Here is a 17,661-nt window from a genome sequence, read left to right on the forward strand (position 1 = left end):
GTTATGACCTAAATCAGGGACTTTCCTCCCTTCCGCCTAAGAATTTTTTCATCTGTAAACTGGGAGGTGCTGGTAGTTAAGAAAGCCACGGGAAGAATGGATGAGAAAATGTTTGAGAAATTTCAAAACACCGTTATTTTATTATGTTAATCAGCAAAAGTAAATCAGTAAGCTTGCTCTTTCCTAGCTGTTTACCTCTGACAAATACCCTTCGTAAGGTTTTCAATCCCCTTTTCAAGGGCCCCTGGCCAAAATGGAGGACGCTGGACTGCATCTCCCAGCGAACCTCGTCCGAGCGTCCCCCGCGCCTGCGCCGCCGGTGCTTCGGTGCCTCTGTGCCTCCTGGGAGTCAGAATCGTTCTTTTCCTCGCCCCGCCTCTCTGGCTTCCTCCCCCACCTCCAAGCTTGCCTCTTTATGCCTTCTGGGAGATGTAGTCCGCGACTGCCTGGACTCCAATTCCCAGCGGGCGTCGGGGCGTGAACCCGGAAGGGGCGGCTGGAGAGGAGCGAGAGGGGGAAATCCGCGTAGCCGAGGGAGCTGCTGCGCGGGTAGATGGTGAGAACCCCGGGTAGGGGTTGGGGCCAGGGGCGCCCGAGAGCCGGGGCGAGGATACGGGATCGGGTGACGAGAGGGAAGAGACTGGGCGAGGGAAGATCGCTTGGGGTGGGGGTGGGGGCTCTGGGAGGAGTGGGAGCCGGAGGGACCATTTGAAGAATGGGGGCTGGGGAGGGGGCTTTAAGGTGGGGAGGGAATCGAGCTTTGGGATTGGTTGTGAGGGGGCTCAGAGGTGGGAAAGGAGCCCTCAGTTAGAGATGGGGCAGTTTTCAGGGGCCTGCACTAGGTGTGTGGAAAGGCATGGGAGTCAGGACTAGATGAGTGAGATCTGGGGGGACTGACGGAGAGGCCAGCCTGGGTGGGGTGGGTTGGGGCGTCTGGATACGATGGCTGACGGGAGGGCAGGCTGAGGAGGTGAGAGAGAGAAATTAGTAGTGGAGTGAAATATAGTGGTGTACGCTCGAAGGCTGGGGGGTGAGGTGGGAAGGGTATGGAATAGGGACCTGATGTAGTGATAGTTTGCCTAGTCCTGCCATAGACTCCAGTGAGCTGGACAATCAGAACGGTCGGCTAATATGGCCAGGAGGGGCCATGAAGACCTCCTTGGTACTGTACTCTTCAGTTCCCCAGAGGGACTTAGAAAAGTGTAGTGGTGTTCAGTATGGGCAGTCCACACTCAGATTCCTTATTATGTCATTCCTTGTAACCTGGGCAAGTCTCCTGTCTCAGAGTCTCAGTGCTCTTATTTGTATTTTTGAGAACAACAAGTATTCCAACTCAGGAGAAGACTAAAAGGAGGACCATCAAGATCATTTATGTTAGTAGGAAAGCTCTGGCTTGAAATAAGTCCTAAGTCTCAGAGCCCTTGTGCAAAGTTTCCCACCCCGGAATGTGACTGGGTCCCGAGTTCTAAGAGATTCCCACCCTTTCAGTCCAGTGCCAGGGCATTTTCACAAAACCTAGCACTATTTTCCCGCCCTCCAGCTCAAAAGCACGCAGGGGCTCCCCACAGTTGATTACAGCTAACACTTTTAATCGTTGATGAAATTCCCCGGCATTGTTCTTAGCCATTTTGTGGGTTTAACTCATTTGCCTCTGACAACACCCCTAGATGTAGGAGCTGTTGTTATCTCCACTTTATATATATTAGAAAGGAAGCAGGGGCACAGTGAAGTGGCACAACTTTCCCATGACCATCCAGCATTAAGTGGTAGACTCAGTATTCCAACCCAGACAGCCTGGCTCACCATCTGTGCTTTCACCACTGTTATCTATACTGAGTTACAGTGTCATGAGTCAGAGCAGACACTCACGAACTCAGGCGGTCTTCAGTTTGAATTCTAGTTCTGCTGTTGGCTGTGTAAACTTGAGCAAGTCTTTTGGCCTCTCTTCACTCAGAAAAGGGGATCAGTAACCCTAGGAGGGTTAGAGGGTTCAGGAAGACAATGCATGTAAAGTGCTTGGAGTAAGAGCTCAATACATGTGAATTGTTGTTGAGTATGAACGTCCATAGGAAAGTGAGCAGAGAGGGACCAGTGAAGAAGGCATCAGTCTCCTCTTCCCTCTCAACCAGATCATCTTTACATCGTGACCCTTTTAGTTCCATACCTTTACCATCAACTCCCAAGTTCAAGGGTGACTCCCTGACATGGTGCTCAGAAACCCGACCTGTCCCCAGCCATATAAATAATTCATTGGCCTGATGCCTGACCCAATTCCAGGTGTTTCCAGTGAATAGGAAATATTTCTAGTAACTTGTGTGAATGTGTGTATGTGTGTTTTCAACCTTTTGGTCATTTGGGTCACTGGGCAGCCTGGTAACTTTGTAATTCACCTTTGGAACAGTTTGGTTCATTAGCTGCAAGCCTAACGGAGTTTATCGTGAGTTTATCACCTAAGTTCTGTGACCCTGATAATAAAGCTTATGGTTAAAAGCATCAGTATCAGATAGGCTTGGCTTCAAATCCTCACCTCTGTGGCTGTGTGTCCTTGGCCAGGTAGCGTTTCCATTCTGGGCCTATTTCTCCTGGGTAAAATGGGGCCACTTTGGAACCAAGAGGCCCTTGTAAGGAGCGATGAGAGGATGTGTATAAAATGCCTGACTCGTAAATTAGTAAATGTGAGGTTCTGTGATTTTGATTCTTTCAAGAAAAATGTATTAAGCACGTGTGCTGGAGCTAGAGCGCTCGGTTCGAATCCTGGCTCAATCACTCACCAGCTATGAACAAGTCACCTAACCCTCCTGGAGCTCAGTTTCCTCTTCTGAAAAATGGGGATATATTCCTTAATGTAATCCACAAGTGTTTCTAACACTCTTGCTTTTATATGAGGGGCCCATGCTTGTGCAGCCTGAGACCCTGCATTCGGGGAGCTCCTTGATGTCATTATGCCGGGGCAGTTTTGTTTTTGTCTTAAATTGTGCAATTCAGTGCCATGTAGTCCATCCACAATGTCGTGCAACCATCTCCTCTGTCTACTTCCAAAACATTTTCATCACTCCGGAAGGATGCTCCATATGTGTTAAACAGTCACTTCTCATTCCCTCCTCCCCCCAGCCCCTGGCAACCACTAATCTACTTTCTGTCTCTATGGATTTACCTGTTCTGGACACTTCATATAAATGGACACATATTATGTGACCTTTTGTCCCTGGCTTCTTGCTTGTAGCATATTTTTGATCCATGTTGTAGCATGTATCAGTACTTCGTTTTTCTCTTTGTGGCTGATTATATTCCACTGTATGGATATGCCACATTTTCTTTATCCATTTATCTGTTGATGGGCATTTGGGTTGTTTCCACCTTTTGGCTATTGGGGATATGCCACTACGAACATTCACATACAAGTATCTGTGTCCCTTTCTTCAGTTCTTTGGGGGGATATACCCAAAGAGTAGAATTGCTGGGTCATTTGATAATTCTGTGTATAACTTTTTTGAGGAACTGTTAAACTGTTTTCCACAGCAGCTGTGCCATTTTATATTCCCACCAGCAATGTATGAGGATGCGAATTTCTCTACATCTTTGCAAAGACTTGTTATTTTTCCTTTAAAAAAATTTTTTTTTCCTAGTGGGTGTGAAGTGCTGTCTCCTTGTGCTTTTGATTTGCATTTCTGCTGGGGCAGTTTTGCAGCTCTCGTGGCATTTGTGTCATTTTTCAGACTTGAGTTTCTCTATTACTGATTCAGTCTCAGCCGCTTATGCCAGCATTGCTGTTTGTTGTTTTGATGAATTTTTAACATTTTATCCCCAGCTCACAGTGAATTATTTGAAAACCTATTGGTTTGGGGAAAAGTTTCCAATCTATCACTTGTCCCCATTCCTATTTTGTCACATCAGGATGATTGACACTCTACCCCCCGCCCCTTGCCTTCATTTATCTTAGAAAATATGTCTCCGTTCCAACTGCTTTGGCCTTCCTTAAAGTCTTAAATTTGTTTTCAGCCTATGGTTGTCTGTTTTACTGGTATTAGATGATTTTTTTGCATGGGCAGGCACCGGGAATCAAACCCCGGTCTCCGGCATGGCAGGTGAGAGCCTGCTGAGCCACCGTGGCCTGCCTTCAGACTATTTTTCTTAAAACCATTTTTCATGATACATTTCTAGCGGCTTTGGTAAATCTGTCTTACTCCTAAAAACACAGGTTTTGCCAGAGGATCAGCTCATGTCACCTGCTCCATGAGGCTGTCCCTGACCCCTCAATTTAAAACTGTAACTCCCACACATTAACAATCCTTCCTACCTGCTCTGGTTTTTCTCCCATAATGCTTGCTACCTTCTGATTTATATATTCACGATTTCTCTCTTCTAATCTATGTCAGCCCCATGATGGTAAGAATTTCTATTCCGTATTTTCTGCTTGTTCTCGATGCCTGGGACACTGCCTGGCACATAGTAGGTGACCTGTAAATAGCTGTTCATTGAATAAGTGAGACCCAGTATCCAACAGCGACACAGGGAGGGCCAGTTCTTGGCTCCTTTTGAGTTTTTTGATTCTTGGGGTCAGTTGACTTTCAGAATGCCAAATAAAGAGGAAGAGGGATCTTTGGTTTGGTGTATGATTTTCAAACACTTAGGCAGTATCACCTCACCTTTTTTTAAATAATCCCAGTACCTGGATATTGAGACTTTCCTTGGTGCCAGGCTGGCAGCAAGCGCTTTACTAGGGTCGATCTCCGAGAATCGTCAACCAGCCCGTGGGCAGATACTGCTATTATCCCTATTTTACAGGGGAGGGAACTGAGGCGTGGAGCCTTAAGCAACTTACCTAAACTCACACCCCCAGGAAGTGGGAAAGCTGAGTTGCCAGCAGGCCCTGCCTGCATTCTGTCTAGGGCCTGAGGGTTTGGGAGCTATTAGTGGGAAAGGAAAACTGGTGGGAGAATGAGGCCAACAGGCCCTGGGGCCAAAGGACGTGGGAGGAGATGTGTTGGATCTGGACTGAGAGCTAGAGGACATGGGGAGTTGGGGGACCTGTGCGGTGTGCAGTTGTAGGGATGTTGCCCTTGTGTCCTGCCGCTGGTTCCTGCGTGACTGTGAGCAAGTGTATTCCCTAAATGTCTGCTCTGGGCCCAGCACTGTGGTGGGGACACAGGGTGGCCAAGACAGCCCTGACCCTGGGATGGGGGAGCCCTTTTTTGGGGGGAAGAGTTTCACCTGACCCTGTGTACCTGGTCAGTCATCTGTTCTTTATCATTTCCTTCTTTCTTTGGTTTATTCTGTAGTGCTTTTCCTGACTTCTTAAGGTGGACACTTTGCTTATTAAGTTTCTCTGATCTTTGCCAGCTGTCATCCAAGGATCACCCCTTACTTTCACCTGAGGATTCCTTTTGCTTCTCTCCTGGGTTAGATCCTATTTCTTTGATCTACTGTCTTCTTTTTCCTTGGTTTATTCCTTCATTTTGGTGAAGCAGATCCTCCAGCAACTTTCTGAGAATGGTTCATGGGATATATTTTTGAGAACTTGGAACTGCTGGAAGGGTTTTAAGCAGGGGAATGAAATGGTCCTGTTTGTATTTGGAAAGATACCTGTGGCTGCCAGGTAAAGGATGCAGTGAGAACCTCCAAACTAGCTGAGTTAGGGGACTGAGCAACTGCACCTTTGAGGGACAGTTCAGGCTTGCAGAGACTGTGGCTGGAAGGGAGAGAAACTCTTATCCAGGTGCTAAGAGAGGACTCTGGAGGGCAAGAACCTACATAGGGAGTGCTCTGGGACACTTCCCTGAAAGAGGTGACATCCTGCTTCAATCTTGGGAGCAGGATATCCACAGGTGGAGTTGGTGGAGCCAGCCAGCTTTTCAGGAGAGGGCCCTCCAACGTGGCTGTATTAGGGGTTCCTTCCTTCCTTTGTATTCTGTGCCTAGGTGTACTAGGGCTGTACTTCTCAAACTTTAATGTGCTTAAAAAGCCCTAGGGATGGGGTGCACAGTAGTTCAATGGTAGAATTCTCACTTGCCATGTGGGAGACCTGGGTATGAGTCCCAGCCCCCCCCCCCCGAAAAAAAAAAGAAAAACAATAAAAACAAAACCCTGGGGACCTTCTTGAACTGTAGATTCTGATTCAGCAGGTCTGGGAGGGCCTGAGATTCTGCATTTCTAACACGTTCCCAGGGAATGCTGAGGCTGCTGCTCCTGGACCAATCATACTTTGAGTAGCCACGTGCTTGCAGTGTTCTAGAAGCTGGGGATACAGCAGTGGGGAGGGGGCAACAGAGCAAAATACCTGCCCTGGCAGAGCTTTTGTTCTAGTGAGGGGAGACCAAAAGGAAGCTTTATAAAACAAGTTTATAGTATATTAGATAGTAATATGTGCAAAGGAAAAAAAATTATCAGGAAAGGGGGTTGAGAAGATTTGTCCATTGGGTGAAAGAGGCTGCAGTTTTAAATCAAGGAAGGTCTCATGCAAACCTTTAGGTTTTTTGAGCAAAACCTGAAGGAGGTAAGGGTCAAACCCTGTGGGTATCTAGGGAAGGACATGCTGTGTGTGTGTGTGTGTGTGTGTGTGTGTGTGTGTGTGTGTGTAGCAAATGCAAAGTCTTTGAGGGTAAAATGAGATGTATGCTCAGTCTATTCCATAAATGAAGCGGCCCTCACCATCATTATTCGGATATAGTTCCCAGCCTGTGCTCTTCTTGATCTTTGAACTGACTAAAAATATAGTGAGAACATGTGAGGATTTTTTAATGAGTTAATATTTGCAAGTCCTTAGAGCAATGACTGGCTCAAGATAAGTGCTCAAGTGTTTTAACTGCTGTTATAATCATCACTTTCTCTCAGTATATTCCTGTTGGTTGTGATTGTTTATTCCCTTGTCTGTCCCCTTTCCCGTGAGCTATTCCTAAAGTGAAGGTGAGCTCAGTGTCATCTCTGTATCCCAGGCTAATCCAGGGCTGGCACACAAGAGGAGCTCAGTGATGAGTTTTTGTAAATGCTTGGTGTGTGCAAGAGATATAAAAATGTGGACTCCCTAATTATTGGGAGCATTAGTTCAAGGGTGAAGATTGTGTGGTTCATGTCCTTATCAATTTTATCTTCTCAGTTGATGTCTTAGAGATATGTTGATTTCCCACTACAGTTGTGGATTTGCCAAACTTTTTGTCATTCTGATGGTTTTTGCTTTCTGTATTTTGATGCTATCTTATTAGGTGTATGTTGAGAACTTTTGTGTGTAATGGGTCAGCTGTTGTGTCACCATCCTTGTCCCTAATAATGCCTTTTGCTTTTATCAGGTTTTGCTGAGTTTTAACAGTCACTGTTACTTCTCTCCTGATCTCTTGGTTTATAGTTGCCTGGTCAGTCTTTTTCCCTGTTTTTATTTTCAGTCTTTCTGGGTCATGATGCTTTATAATCAGTGGCTCTTCATGGAGCAGTCTCTGAAGGCTGAACTGGTATGGGACTTTGTGCTGGGCTCACCAAGTGGGGAATAAGAAAATCCTGCCCCATTGACCCCACCTGCTATGATACAGAGAGAATTTGGGTCTGAAACAGAGTTTACTCTGCCATGTCTTATGACATTTAGGACATGGAGTGCAGGGAAGGGAGTTTTGATCCATTTAGCCCCAGGCTGGGTGGTATTGGGGACACTATGATGAGCACGACAGCCCTAGCCCTGCCTTCTCAGGCTCACAGTGCAATGGAGGAGACAGATCTATCCCCAGACAGTGATGAACCAGGGCGGGCAGGTCCTCCTTTGGGTAGAGGAAGTTTCCAGAAAGGGAGAACAGGAAAGAACTCTCTGAAACAGTTACGTTGGAGCAAAGATATGAATGAAATAAGGAATGGAACTGAGTCATGTGGAGATCTGGGGGAAAAGCATTCAGGTCTTAGGAAATTGCAGTTGCAAAGACAGTGGGAAAAGAGCTTGGTGACTGACAAGCAGATAGCAAAGAGCCCAAAAGTGGGGCCTGATGACTGAGCCGACACCCCAGAAAGACATAGTAAAACAGAGCACAGTGGCTCTGTAGCCAGATTCTCTGGGTTCCCTGCTCTACCTCACACCGGTTCTGGGTGCCCTTAGGCTAGCCAGGCAAACTGCTGTCACTTTCTTTATCTATATGTTGGAGATTAATGGCTCCTACTGATGTCCAGAATGGGTCTGAATTTTTCTAACTAGTCTGTATGCCGGATCAGGTATCCACTTGAATCTCTGGAGGCATGGAGTTTGAAGGAGTATGGCTGATGGAGGCTGGACAGGTGGGCAAGGTCTTGGAGGCCCTGATGGGGTACCTGGGCTTTTCCCCCCAGGGCACTGGGGAGCCATGGCAGGTTCAGAGTAGGGTAAGGTCAGTGTCAGGTGTGTGTGAGACCCTCTGGCTGGCATGAACTAGATGGATGGAAGCAGGTAGGGAACAGATAGATGGAGAGAGGATGAGAGGCCTCAACGGGTCCTGCTGTGGAGCCACCTTTGGGTGCTTCTTGAATCCATCCTGCCATTGAAAGGATCTGGTTCAACTGTTAGCTGTTCAGCAAAAATCGAACGCGAGCCATATGTGTGATTTAAAATGTTCTAGTAGCCACATTTAAAAAGGAAACCCAATTTTTAGTCCAATCATATCCAAAACGTTACCACTATAACGTAATAAGTATTTTTTATTAATTTTTAAATTTTTTAAAAAATATGTAACAGACACAAACACTCAACTTATGATCATTCCGTTCTACGTATATAATCAGTAATTCACAATATCACCACATAGTTGCATATTCATCATCATGATCATTTCTTAGAACATTTGCATCAATTCAGAAAAAGAAATAAAAAGACAACAGGAAAAAAAGTCAGACATACCATACCCCTTACCCCCTCCCTTTCATTGATCACTAGCATTTCAATCTAAATTTATGTTCACATTTGTTCCCCGTTATTTATTTTTATTCCATATGTTTTACTCGTCTGTTGATAAGGTAGATAAAAGGAGCATCAGACACAAGGTTTTCACAATCACACAGTCACATTGTGAAGGCTATATCATTATACAATCATCATCAAGAAACATGGCTACTGGAACACAGCTCTACATTTTCAGGCAATTCCTTCCAGCCTCTCAACGTAATAAGTATTTTAAAAGTCATTGCTGAGATAGTTCATATTCTTTTCTGGCCCTAAGTCTTTGAATCAGGCAAGTGTCTCCTGTTGGAAAAGCTGAATGGAAGGGTCCGTGGTGGCCACAGGCCGGCAGGCTCAAACTCTGGGCTGCGGGACCCGTTGCAGGCCTCTCTCCGTGTGTGTTTCCGGGCAAGAGATCCCGGTGCCTAGTTTCCCCCGCGGGAAACCAAAGCTGGGCACTCTTCGGATCTCTCCGCCCGCTTCCTTCCGCCCTAGCATTCTCCATCCCTGGGCCCTTTAAATCCCGACTGTCAGTCAGGGCTCCTATTTAGAGGGAACGTCGTTTAACAAAGCCTCTCTTGAAAGCCGTTGCCTCCGCCCTCGCCTTGTTCCTCCATTCTGTAGAAAGTTGGGAATTATCCCCCGCTCCCTTACACTGGGCCGTTTCCATTGCCTTCCTCCCACCTCCCACCTCGAGTCACCTCTCAGCAACTCCTCCTTCTCCCGAAGTTGGGCCCCAGCGCCAAGGCCTTCCTTATATGGGCATGGCCTCAAACGGCGGCCACTCATTGGCTGGGGCCGTCACGCGCGCGTCTGTCAACAAAGGGGCGGGGGGAAACTAGTCGCGCGCCCGCCGGCCCGCGCGACGGCCAGACGGAAAAGAGCGGACAGGCGGGGCCCCTTGCACTTGGCGCGCATGCGTATGTGCCGCCGGACCCCCCCTCCCGCCGCCGGGGGGGGGGCTCGCGGGTGAGGGCGCTGCGGGGGCGTGTCTAGGTTTCGAGGGTCGCGGGAGGGGTTGGGCGGATTTCTTTGGGGTGGGGGGCGGTTCCAAAATTTACGGGTTCCCTTTGATTTGAAGTGATAGCTAAGGGCTTGGCAAAGTTTCTGCGTGCATGTAGGGATACGCTTGCGCTTAGGCGGCTCCTTGGGTTTGGGTTTGGGTTCTTCTGTGGTTTGGAAGGTTCTTTTGTGGTTTAGGGGTGCTTCTGGTAAGTATAGGCTTTAGGGAGCTCATGGAGAAGCCCAAGACTAAGAATCAAAGCAAAGAGTCCAAGGACACAGGTTCTGGAGCCAGAATGCTGAGCCCCCAAGTTTCTCCCCCGTATCCAACCTCGGCCAAGTGACTTAACCTATTTTGTGCCTGGAGTGCCTCAGCTGGACACCGGGATTAATAGCAGCTCCTGCATCAAGGAGATGGGGGCGGTAGCAGGAATTGTTAGGACACTACCTAGAATACGTGCAGTAAGCACACGTTCACTTTTAAAATATTTGCAGGACTTCTTTAGGGGTATTTTGGGAGTTCTTGTGATTTGAGAGGTATTTAGTTTGGGATTAGTCTTGTATGTTAGGGAGCTTATGTGTTTTAGTGAGTTCTCTTGCAATTGGGTGGCATCTGTGGAATTCGGGAATGCGTGTAGGAGTTCTGTGAGTTTGGGGTGAGCATAGAAATGTAGGAGACTGTTCTTTTGGGGTATCTGAGGCTGGGAAACTGCTGTGTGAGTTGGGGGCTGTTCTTGGTAGGCATGGGATTTGTGAAGGATTTGTTGAAATTGGATTCTTCTGTGCCTGAGGCGATACTCAGATTTGGGGGTTTAAAGGAGAATTTGAAAGGATCTGGATAGTTTGGGGGGTGGGAATTCTGGAGATAAGAGGAGCTCACTGGGGGATTTCAGTGGGTAGCCAGGTTTTAGAGGGACTGACCTTTGCTTCTATCCCTGGATTTGGATATATCTGAATTGGTGGTTGGTAAACTTTGCCAACTTTAGGTGTTAGGGAAGCTGTTTGCATGATTTTTTTTTTTTTTTTTTTTACAGTAAACTAGGATTTCAGCAGGCATGAAGCTAGGGTTGGGGATGAGGATTAGGATTCTCTCTGTTGCTGGTGTCTGTAGATGTTTGGGGCTATCTGGATTTTGGGTGGTATCTATAGGACCATAAAGTGTTTGGGGTTTTAGTGGTATCTGGAATTGCCTGGATTTAATGGGACAGTCTATAGCAGGAGTCAGCAAACTTTTTCTTGAAAGGGACCAGACAGTGAGCATTTTAGACTTTGCATACCCTGTGGCCTCTGTTTTAACTATTCAGCTCTCCCACTGTAGCATGAGCAGCCATAAGCAAATCAGTGTATTTCAATAACATTTTAAGACAGGCAGGGAGCCAGATTTGGCCTGTGTGCCATAGTTTACTGTCCCTTGGTTTATAGGTGTGTGGAAGGCTTGAGGTCTAGAGGGTGTCTTGATTTCGAGGTGTCTGGAGGAAGATGGGCCAGGAAAGGTTTGAGGCTGAGGGACACACTACTTCCTGATCCTGTAATGGCAAGTGGTCACTACAGCCTCATTACCAGAATTACTTCTAAACCAGGTCATGCACATGAATTCATAGGGAAATAAAATACAAAATATTGAGGGAACCCTGAAATGAGAAGTCCAGACACCAAGCTTGAGGGCCAGTGTTTGCCCTGACCCCCCTGCACGACCTTAGCTATATAATGCTTCTTCCCTCTGAGCCTCAGTTGAACTTGTGTGCAGCTCGAGGGGGCCTTCTTATCCCAGGGACCTGTGGCTGTGCCTCAGGAAATCAGCTGCAAGTGATTGAGCAAGTGTGTATATTTTTCTGGGTGACAATATATAGCTTTAGGCAGTTCTCAGAGAGCCCCTTGATGCCCCCAAAAACGTAGAACCAGTTTCTTAAGGGCTCTGACCTCAGATTTCCTTCTCCAACCAGCCCACCCGGTTCCTCCCTCTGTGGGCACAAGCAGCCATGGCTGTGGGCAGGCCTGGGAATTCTTGTCTTTTCAGGAACTGGCTAGTGGGAGAGCAAGTAGGAAAAGGAGGTGCCGTCTATTGGTCAGTACTTTGGAGTTTCAAGGTTATGGCAGCAGGAGGCCTTGAGAATGAGGGAAGGCAGGCAGTCTGGTGGTGGAATGTCAGCTGTGGGGCTGGAGGGCGCTGCTGGTGAGGGTCATGCTTTGTGAATTCCGAGGAGAAGGTCCCATACCCTCTGCAGCCCTCCATGTGCTCAGTTGTACTGTGGAGCAGGAAACGAGTTCTTGGTGTTCCAGTCTTTCTCCTCATGAGAGGTCGGGATGGGACTGGGAGAGAAGGCTCTTCCCTCAGCTCCCCAGTCTCCTCTTTCCTGTCTCCAGGTATGCCCTCTGGAGGCCTGCCCCCACTATCCAGGTCGTGAGATGCGGTGAACCCCTGCCCATAGGCCACCATCCCCCAGAATGGACCGCAGCAGCCTCCTGCCCTTCCAGCTATGGTGCCCCCGGCCCTTTGGCACCTACTCCCAGAACCAGCCGCGCCCGCCTTCTGCAGCCCTCAAGCCATCAGCCTGCCCTGAGCCAAGCAGCGGGGCTGAACCAGACCACGGGCCTGCCCACTCGGAGAACACGCCACCCAGCCTGGCCACTGAGGCCCCTGCCTCCCAGCCTGCCCCACTCCTCTCCGCAGCAGCTGCTGGCGACGAGGGTCGAGTCCTGCTGGACACGTGGTACGTTATCAAGCCCGGGAATACAAAGGAGAAGGTGGCCTTCTTTGTTGCCCACCAGTGTGGGGGTGGTAGCCGGGCCAGCTCCATGAAGGTCAAGGGGCACTGGGGCAGTGAGAGCTCCAAGGCCAAGCGGCGGAGGCGCTGTCTTGAGCCCACCAAGGCTCCGCCGGACCCAGGGGGCCGGCAGGGGCCTCCTACTGTTGAGGGGGCCCCGGCCTCAGGTTCCGAGGATATGGACCTGCTCTCTGTGGCTGAGATGGTGGCCCTGGTAGAACAGCGGGCTGCCCTGGCCCTCCAGAACTACCCACACCCCGGCACCCCGGCACCTATGGTCTTTGTGTCGGCCGAGCAGGGTGGGCCGGCCAAGGGGCTGGGGCCTGAGCGGCGGGCCGGCAGTGGGGATTGCAGCCGCGTGGCCGAGGCGGTGGCTCACTTTGAGGCCCAGCTGGACAACCCTCCCGCCAAGGGCCTCCGCAAGGAGGAGCGGCCTGGGCCGGGCCCGGGAGAGGTGCGCATCGCCTTCCGCATCTCCAACAGCCGGGAGCCCCGGGCACCCGATGGCGGCTTGCCCAGTGGGGGTGGGGGCCGGCCTGGCTGTGCCTATCCGGGCAGCCCAGGCCCAGGGGCCCGAGCCAAGGACAAGATCACTTGCGACCTGTACCAGCTCATCAGCCCCTCACGGGACGCCCTCCCTAGCAACGTGGAGTTCTTGCTGGCGAGGGCAGACGAGGCGAGCGAGGGTGAGACCCCAGCCCCCACCAGGCCTGAGGACACTCCCCCAGCACCCCCTCCACCCCCTGCCCGGGACTGCGGAGCCTCTGGCTTCCACGTGGACGTGGTAGTGACGGGCGTGGTGGACGAGTGCATTTTCTTTGGCAAGGACGGCACCAAAAACGTGAAGGAGGAGACGGTGTGCCTAACTGTCAGCCCTGAGGAGCCGCCCCCTCCCGGCCAGCTCTTCTTCCTCCAGGCCCGCGGGCCCGATGGGCCACCTGAGCCACCCCCAGTCGATGCTCCGGCCACCACGCCAGGGCCCGACGACCCCGAGGGGGTGGCGGACACCTCCCTGTGCCGCCTGTACCGGCACGTGTCGCATGACTTCCTGGAGATCCGCTTCAAGATTCAGCGTCTGCTGGAGCCGCGGCAGTACATGCTGCTGTTGCCCGAGCACGTGCTGGTCAAAATCTTCAGCTTCCTGCCCACACGGGCCCTGGCGGCCCTCAAGTGCACCTGTCACCACTTCAAGGGCATCATTGAGGCGTTCGGCGTGCGGGCCACAGACTCACGCTGGAGCCGGGACCCACTCTACCGCGACGACCCCTGCAAGCAGTGCCGCAAGAGATACGAGAAGGGTGATGTGTCGCTCTGCCGCTGGCACCCCAAGCCCTACCACCATGACCTGCCTTATGGACGCTCTTACTGGATGTGCTGCCGCCGAGCCGACCGCGAGACACCTGGCTGCCGCCTGGGCCTGCACGATAACAACTGGGTGCTGCCCTGCAATGGGCCGGGTGGGGGTGGGGGCCGGGGGGGCCGGGAGGAGGGGAGGTGAAGCCGGGGGAGGGGGGGGCGGCTCGAGGTGCCCACCCCCTCCCCCGTGGGAGCCGAGGGCAGGACAGGGTCACCAGCCCATACCCCTAGTTTGGGGAGCACTGATTCCCCTCCCAGCTGAGATGGGGCTCAGGGGATGACCCCAGACAGCAGGCACTCTGACTGACTGACCCCTGTCAGTTTTCTACTCATCAGACCCAGGGCCGGGGACCCTCTAGTAGGGTGGTTTCTTGTTTGTTTTATTTTGTTTTATCAACATCTCAATTTCTTCTTCATTCAGCCATAACACCTTCCCTGCCACTCTTTACACCCCAGGGACCCACCAGCAGGGAGCAGACGGCAGCTAATTTTGGTGGCACTTAAGTTTCCTCCATTCTGGTCCTTCCTGCTCCCTCCACCCAGTTTTTTGTCTCTGGGGCTGTTCTCTACCAAGGGGCTGCAGCACCCAATATTGGTTCCTCTCCTGACTTCCCACACCAGGGCTCACCTCTTCTTTAGGAACTGGGGGCCATTAGATCATAGGCTACCGATTTGGCAGCCTGCCATTGCTAGATATTTTCCCTATTGAAAAACAGAAATCACTGTTTTCTCCTGAACCTCAAGCTACCAGTCTCTCCCTTTCTAGAAAAGAAGAGGGAAGGAGGGAGGGAAAAAAGTCAAAATATAAAAACTCCCTCTTCTCACTATTTAAGCTATTGCCATCAAATACCCTCTCTCCCAAATAAAAAAAAAGAAAAAAAGCTGTGAAGCCCTTTGCCTCGCTCTTGACAGCGTGGGGGGCCAGTGGGCAGGGACTCTTGGTTTGAATTTCTAGGTTGTTTTCCCTTCCACTCTGGGTACTTACTTGTTCAGGCGTTGGGGTCTTTCATCCCCAGCATATGTATTTCTTTAGAATCCTTTGGGACCTTGATTTTCAAAATGGCAATTTAGTCTGGGGTATTTTTGTTTGTTCTGTTTGGAGTTTTTTGTTTTTTCCATCTTTGTGGTTCTCGAAGCTTCTAGTGTGTGGCATCTGACCAGTTTTGAATTGGTCCTTTCTATAAAGTCAATATTTATAAGGCTGGACCTAGACTGGTTTGTGTGTTGTTGAGGCAGGGGCTCTGGGGAGAGAAGGGGATGCTGGTCCTGTGCATGGGGGGAGAAGGAGTTGAGAGAAAGGGGTCCTTAGCCAGGTTCCTTAACCTGAGATTATTGTGGGTTCTTCTTATCTCTGGAAGTTAGGATTATTTTTCTTCACAAATCCAGAATTAGGCAGGTATGGTAGCCCTCCAGTCATCAGGAATCCAGCTCCTCCTAGCTCATTGTTCCACCACCTTTGGGCGTGGCCTTTGTCCTCATGGTCCAAGATGGCTGCTAGAGCTCCTACCATCACTGTTTTGCAAGCTATGGGATGGAGGATGGGGTAAAGGAGTGGAGAGCCCCCTTCATCCTGGAAGTACACTTTACTTTCTGAATACATCTCATTGGCCAGAATTCAGCCGTATAGCAGAAGGGCTACAAGGGAGGTGAGAAATGTAGTGCTTTAGCTGAGTGCAGTTTGCCCAGTAAAAAGCTTTTACTAAATATCCCTGTACTTTAGTTTTTTAATGTATGTTTTAAAATACTAAGTTAATTATTTTACTAAATAAAAAAAAAATTAAAACACTTTAAATTGGTATATACAAAAAAAAAGAAGGTTGGATATTGAAAGTCAGCTAGTAGTTTCTGACTTTATTATCAGGGAATCAAAATTTCCAGAGATTTATCTGTAGTCATCCAATGCTTTAGAATCAAAGAAACTTAGGTTGAATCCTGACTTGTGTTTGTGGGACTTCAGTTTCTGTGGGGGCCAGGCTACGTCATTTAGAATCAACTGTTTTGCTGAAAAAAACTGAAATTTTTAAAAACCTTAAAAACAGGCTAGAAAAATATCCTTAAAAGAGGCTAAAAACTTAAGGAAGGGGTTCTTGGGGCCCTGAAGCCACTTTTGCTTTGAAGGCATTGGCTGATGTGGACAGACTTGGGTTTTCTGTTTGGGGCAAGCAGGTCAAAGTTGAAACCAAAGTCTGCCCAAGATGGAGAATCTAACAGGAACTGGGGGCTCAGGGGAATATAGCTCAGTAAGGTTCATCCAGAAGCCTGCAGAGGAGGTGGTCTAAATGCTTTGGTGAGCACAAGACCAAAGGATAAGGAAACAATTGACCCTGCTGATAATTTATGGCCACAGACTGATAAGCATTTGCAGCCCCGGTTTTCATTGCCTGGTGACCCAGGGAGCTGTTGGCTGAAACATCTGGCAGAAGCAAATACCCTCTGGTGGAAGGCACTGCCATCTAGAATCTCTGCAAATAATTTTTTTAAGATACTGAGTAGCACACAGTCCAGTAACCAAACATGCATTGCATGTAAAGAAAGCAATTTGAAGCAAGACCTAGCAGGAACAAGAGAGCAAAAAGACCCATAGAAGCTTCAGATATTGAAATTGTCAGTCACACTTTATAATACAACACTGCCTTCTCTAAAAAGAGGAAAACAAGATACTGAAAATATCTGCAGGGATCCCAAAACTAACAAGTGGTTAGGCAAACGTGAATGAGAATAACCCACAAATAAACTTCTAGAAATGAAAAACAAAGGTAAAACTAAATGGCTGGGTTAAACAGTATTATATAAGACACTGAAGAATGATATATTGAACTAGAAGCTAGGAAAGAAAAAATCCACAGTGCAGCACAGAGACAAAAACAAACAAAAGCCCAGAAAGAAAAGATATGGAGGGTAAAGTAAGATGGTCTAACATATATTTGCCACTCCAGAATCAGAAGAGAATGAGATGAAGAATATTAGAGATGATGTTGAGAATTCTAAGCAAATAAAAGATGCCAGTGAGCCCCAGTGAGTCATCAGCAGGATAAATAAAAAGAAGCATATACCTAGACATGTGGTAGGGAAAGTCCTCAGCTATGTGACCTTGGGCAACTGTCTTTACTTTACTTCTCTGAGGCTCAGTTTCTTTTTTTTTTTTCCCCAAGGCTCAGTTTCTTGATTTATTGCACAAGTGATATGTAAAGATATCACATCCTGAGCACTCAACAGTTTATCAAACACATCTAGTGGCATCTTCAGTGTGAAGCTAGGGGAACCCCAGTTTGGGATATGAATGGGAGCTGCATGGCCTGCTGGCTATGGGACTTGGTGACACACTGTGCCAAGCACCAGCAGCCTCATCTGGAATCCAAAGGAATTTAAGGATGTGAGCACAAAATGTGCATAAAGCCCCTTATCCAGTTCCTGGCACATGGCACACTCAACCATGGTGCCACACGGGGAGGGAGGTGTAGAGGGACTGAAATATAGCTGGGCACATTGCTTCCCTTCTCTGCCACACAGGGACAATGGCCTTTTCCTCCCTCCTGGGGTGACCATGAATCTAAGGTGAGATGGTGTCCTGTAAGAGTCTGGCCCCATGCCTGCTTACAGGACATGAATACTATGTCCCTGTGGTTACCAGACCCTTCTGCCACCCTGGCTGTAGAT

At 49.0% G+C, this 17,661-nt stretch overlaps 1 protein-coding gene across 2 annotated transcripts; it reads left to right on the forward strand.

The window, feature by feature from the left end:
• Positions 1-466: 466 nt before the first annotated feature.
• On the forward strand, positions 467-15,208 carry FBXO46 (F-box protein 46). 2 transcript variants are annotated; one of them, XM_077131411.1, is made up of 2 exons: positions 467-556; positions 12,248-15,208. In XM_077131411.1, the coding sequence occupies exon 2, from the start codon at positions 12,329-12,331 to the stop codon at positions 14,144-14,146; it is 1,818 nt and encodes a 605-aa protein (XP_076987526.1). In that variant the 5' UTR covers positions 467-556; positions 12,248-12,328; the 3' UTR covers positions 14,147-15,208. The 2 variants fall into 2 exon arrangements, with proteins under 2 accessions (XP_076987526.1, XP_076987527.1); XM_077131412.1 differs by lacking the exon at positions 467-556 and adding an exon at positions 9,745-9,850.
• The last annotated feature ends 2,453 nt before the right edge of the window (positions 15,209-17,661 follow it).

This window comes from Tamandua tetradactyla, chromosome 16 (assembly GCF_023851605.1).
Source record: "Tamandua tetradactyla isolate mTamTet1 chromosome 16, mTamTet1.pri, whole genome shotgun sequence".
Lineage (NCBI taxonomy): Eukaryota > Metazoa > Chordata > Mammalia > Pilosa > Myrmecophagidae > Tamandua > Tamandua tetradactyla.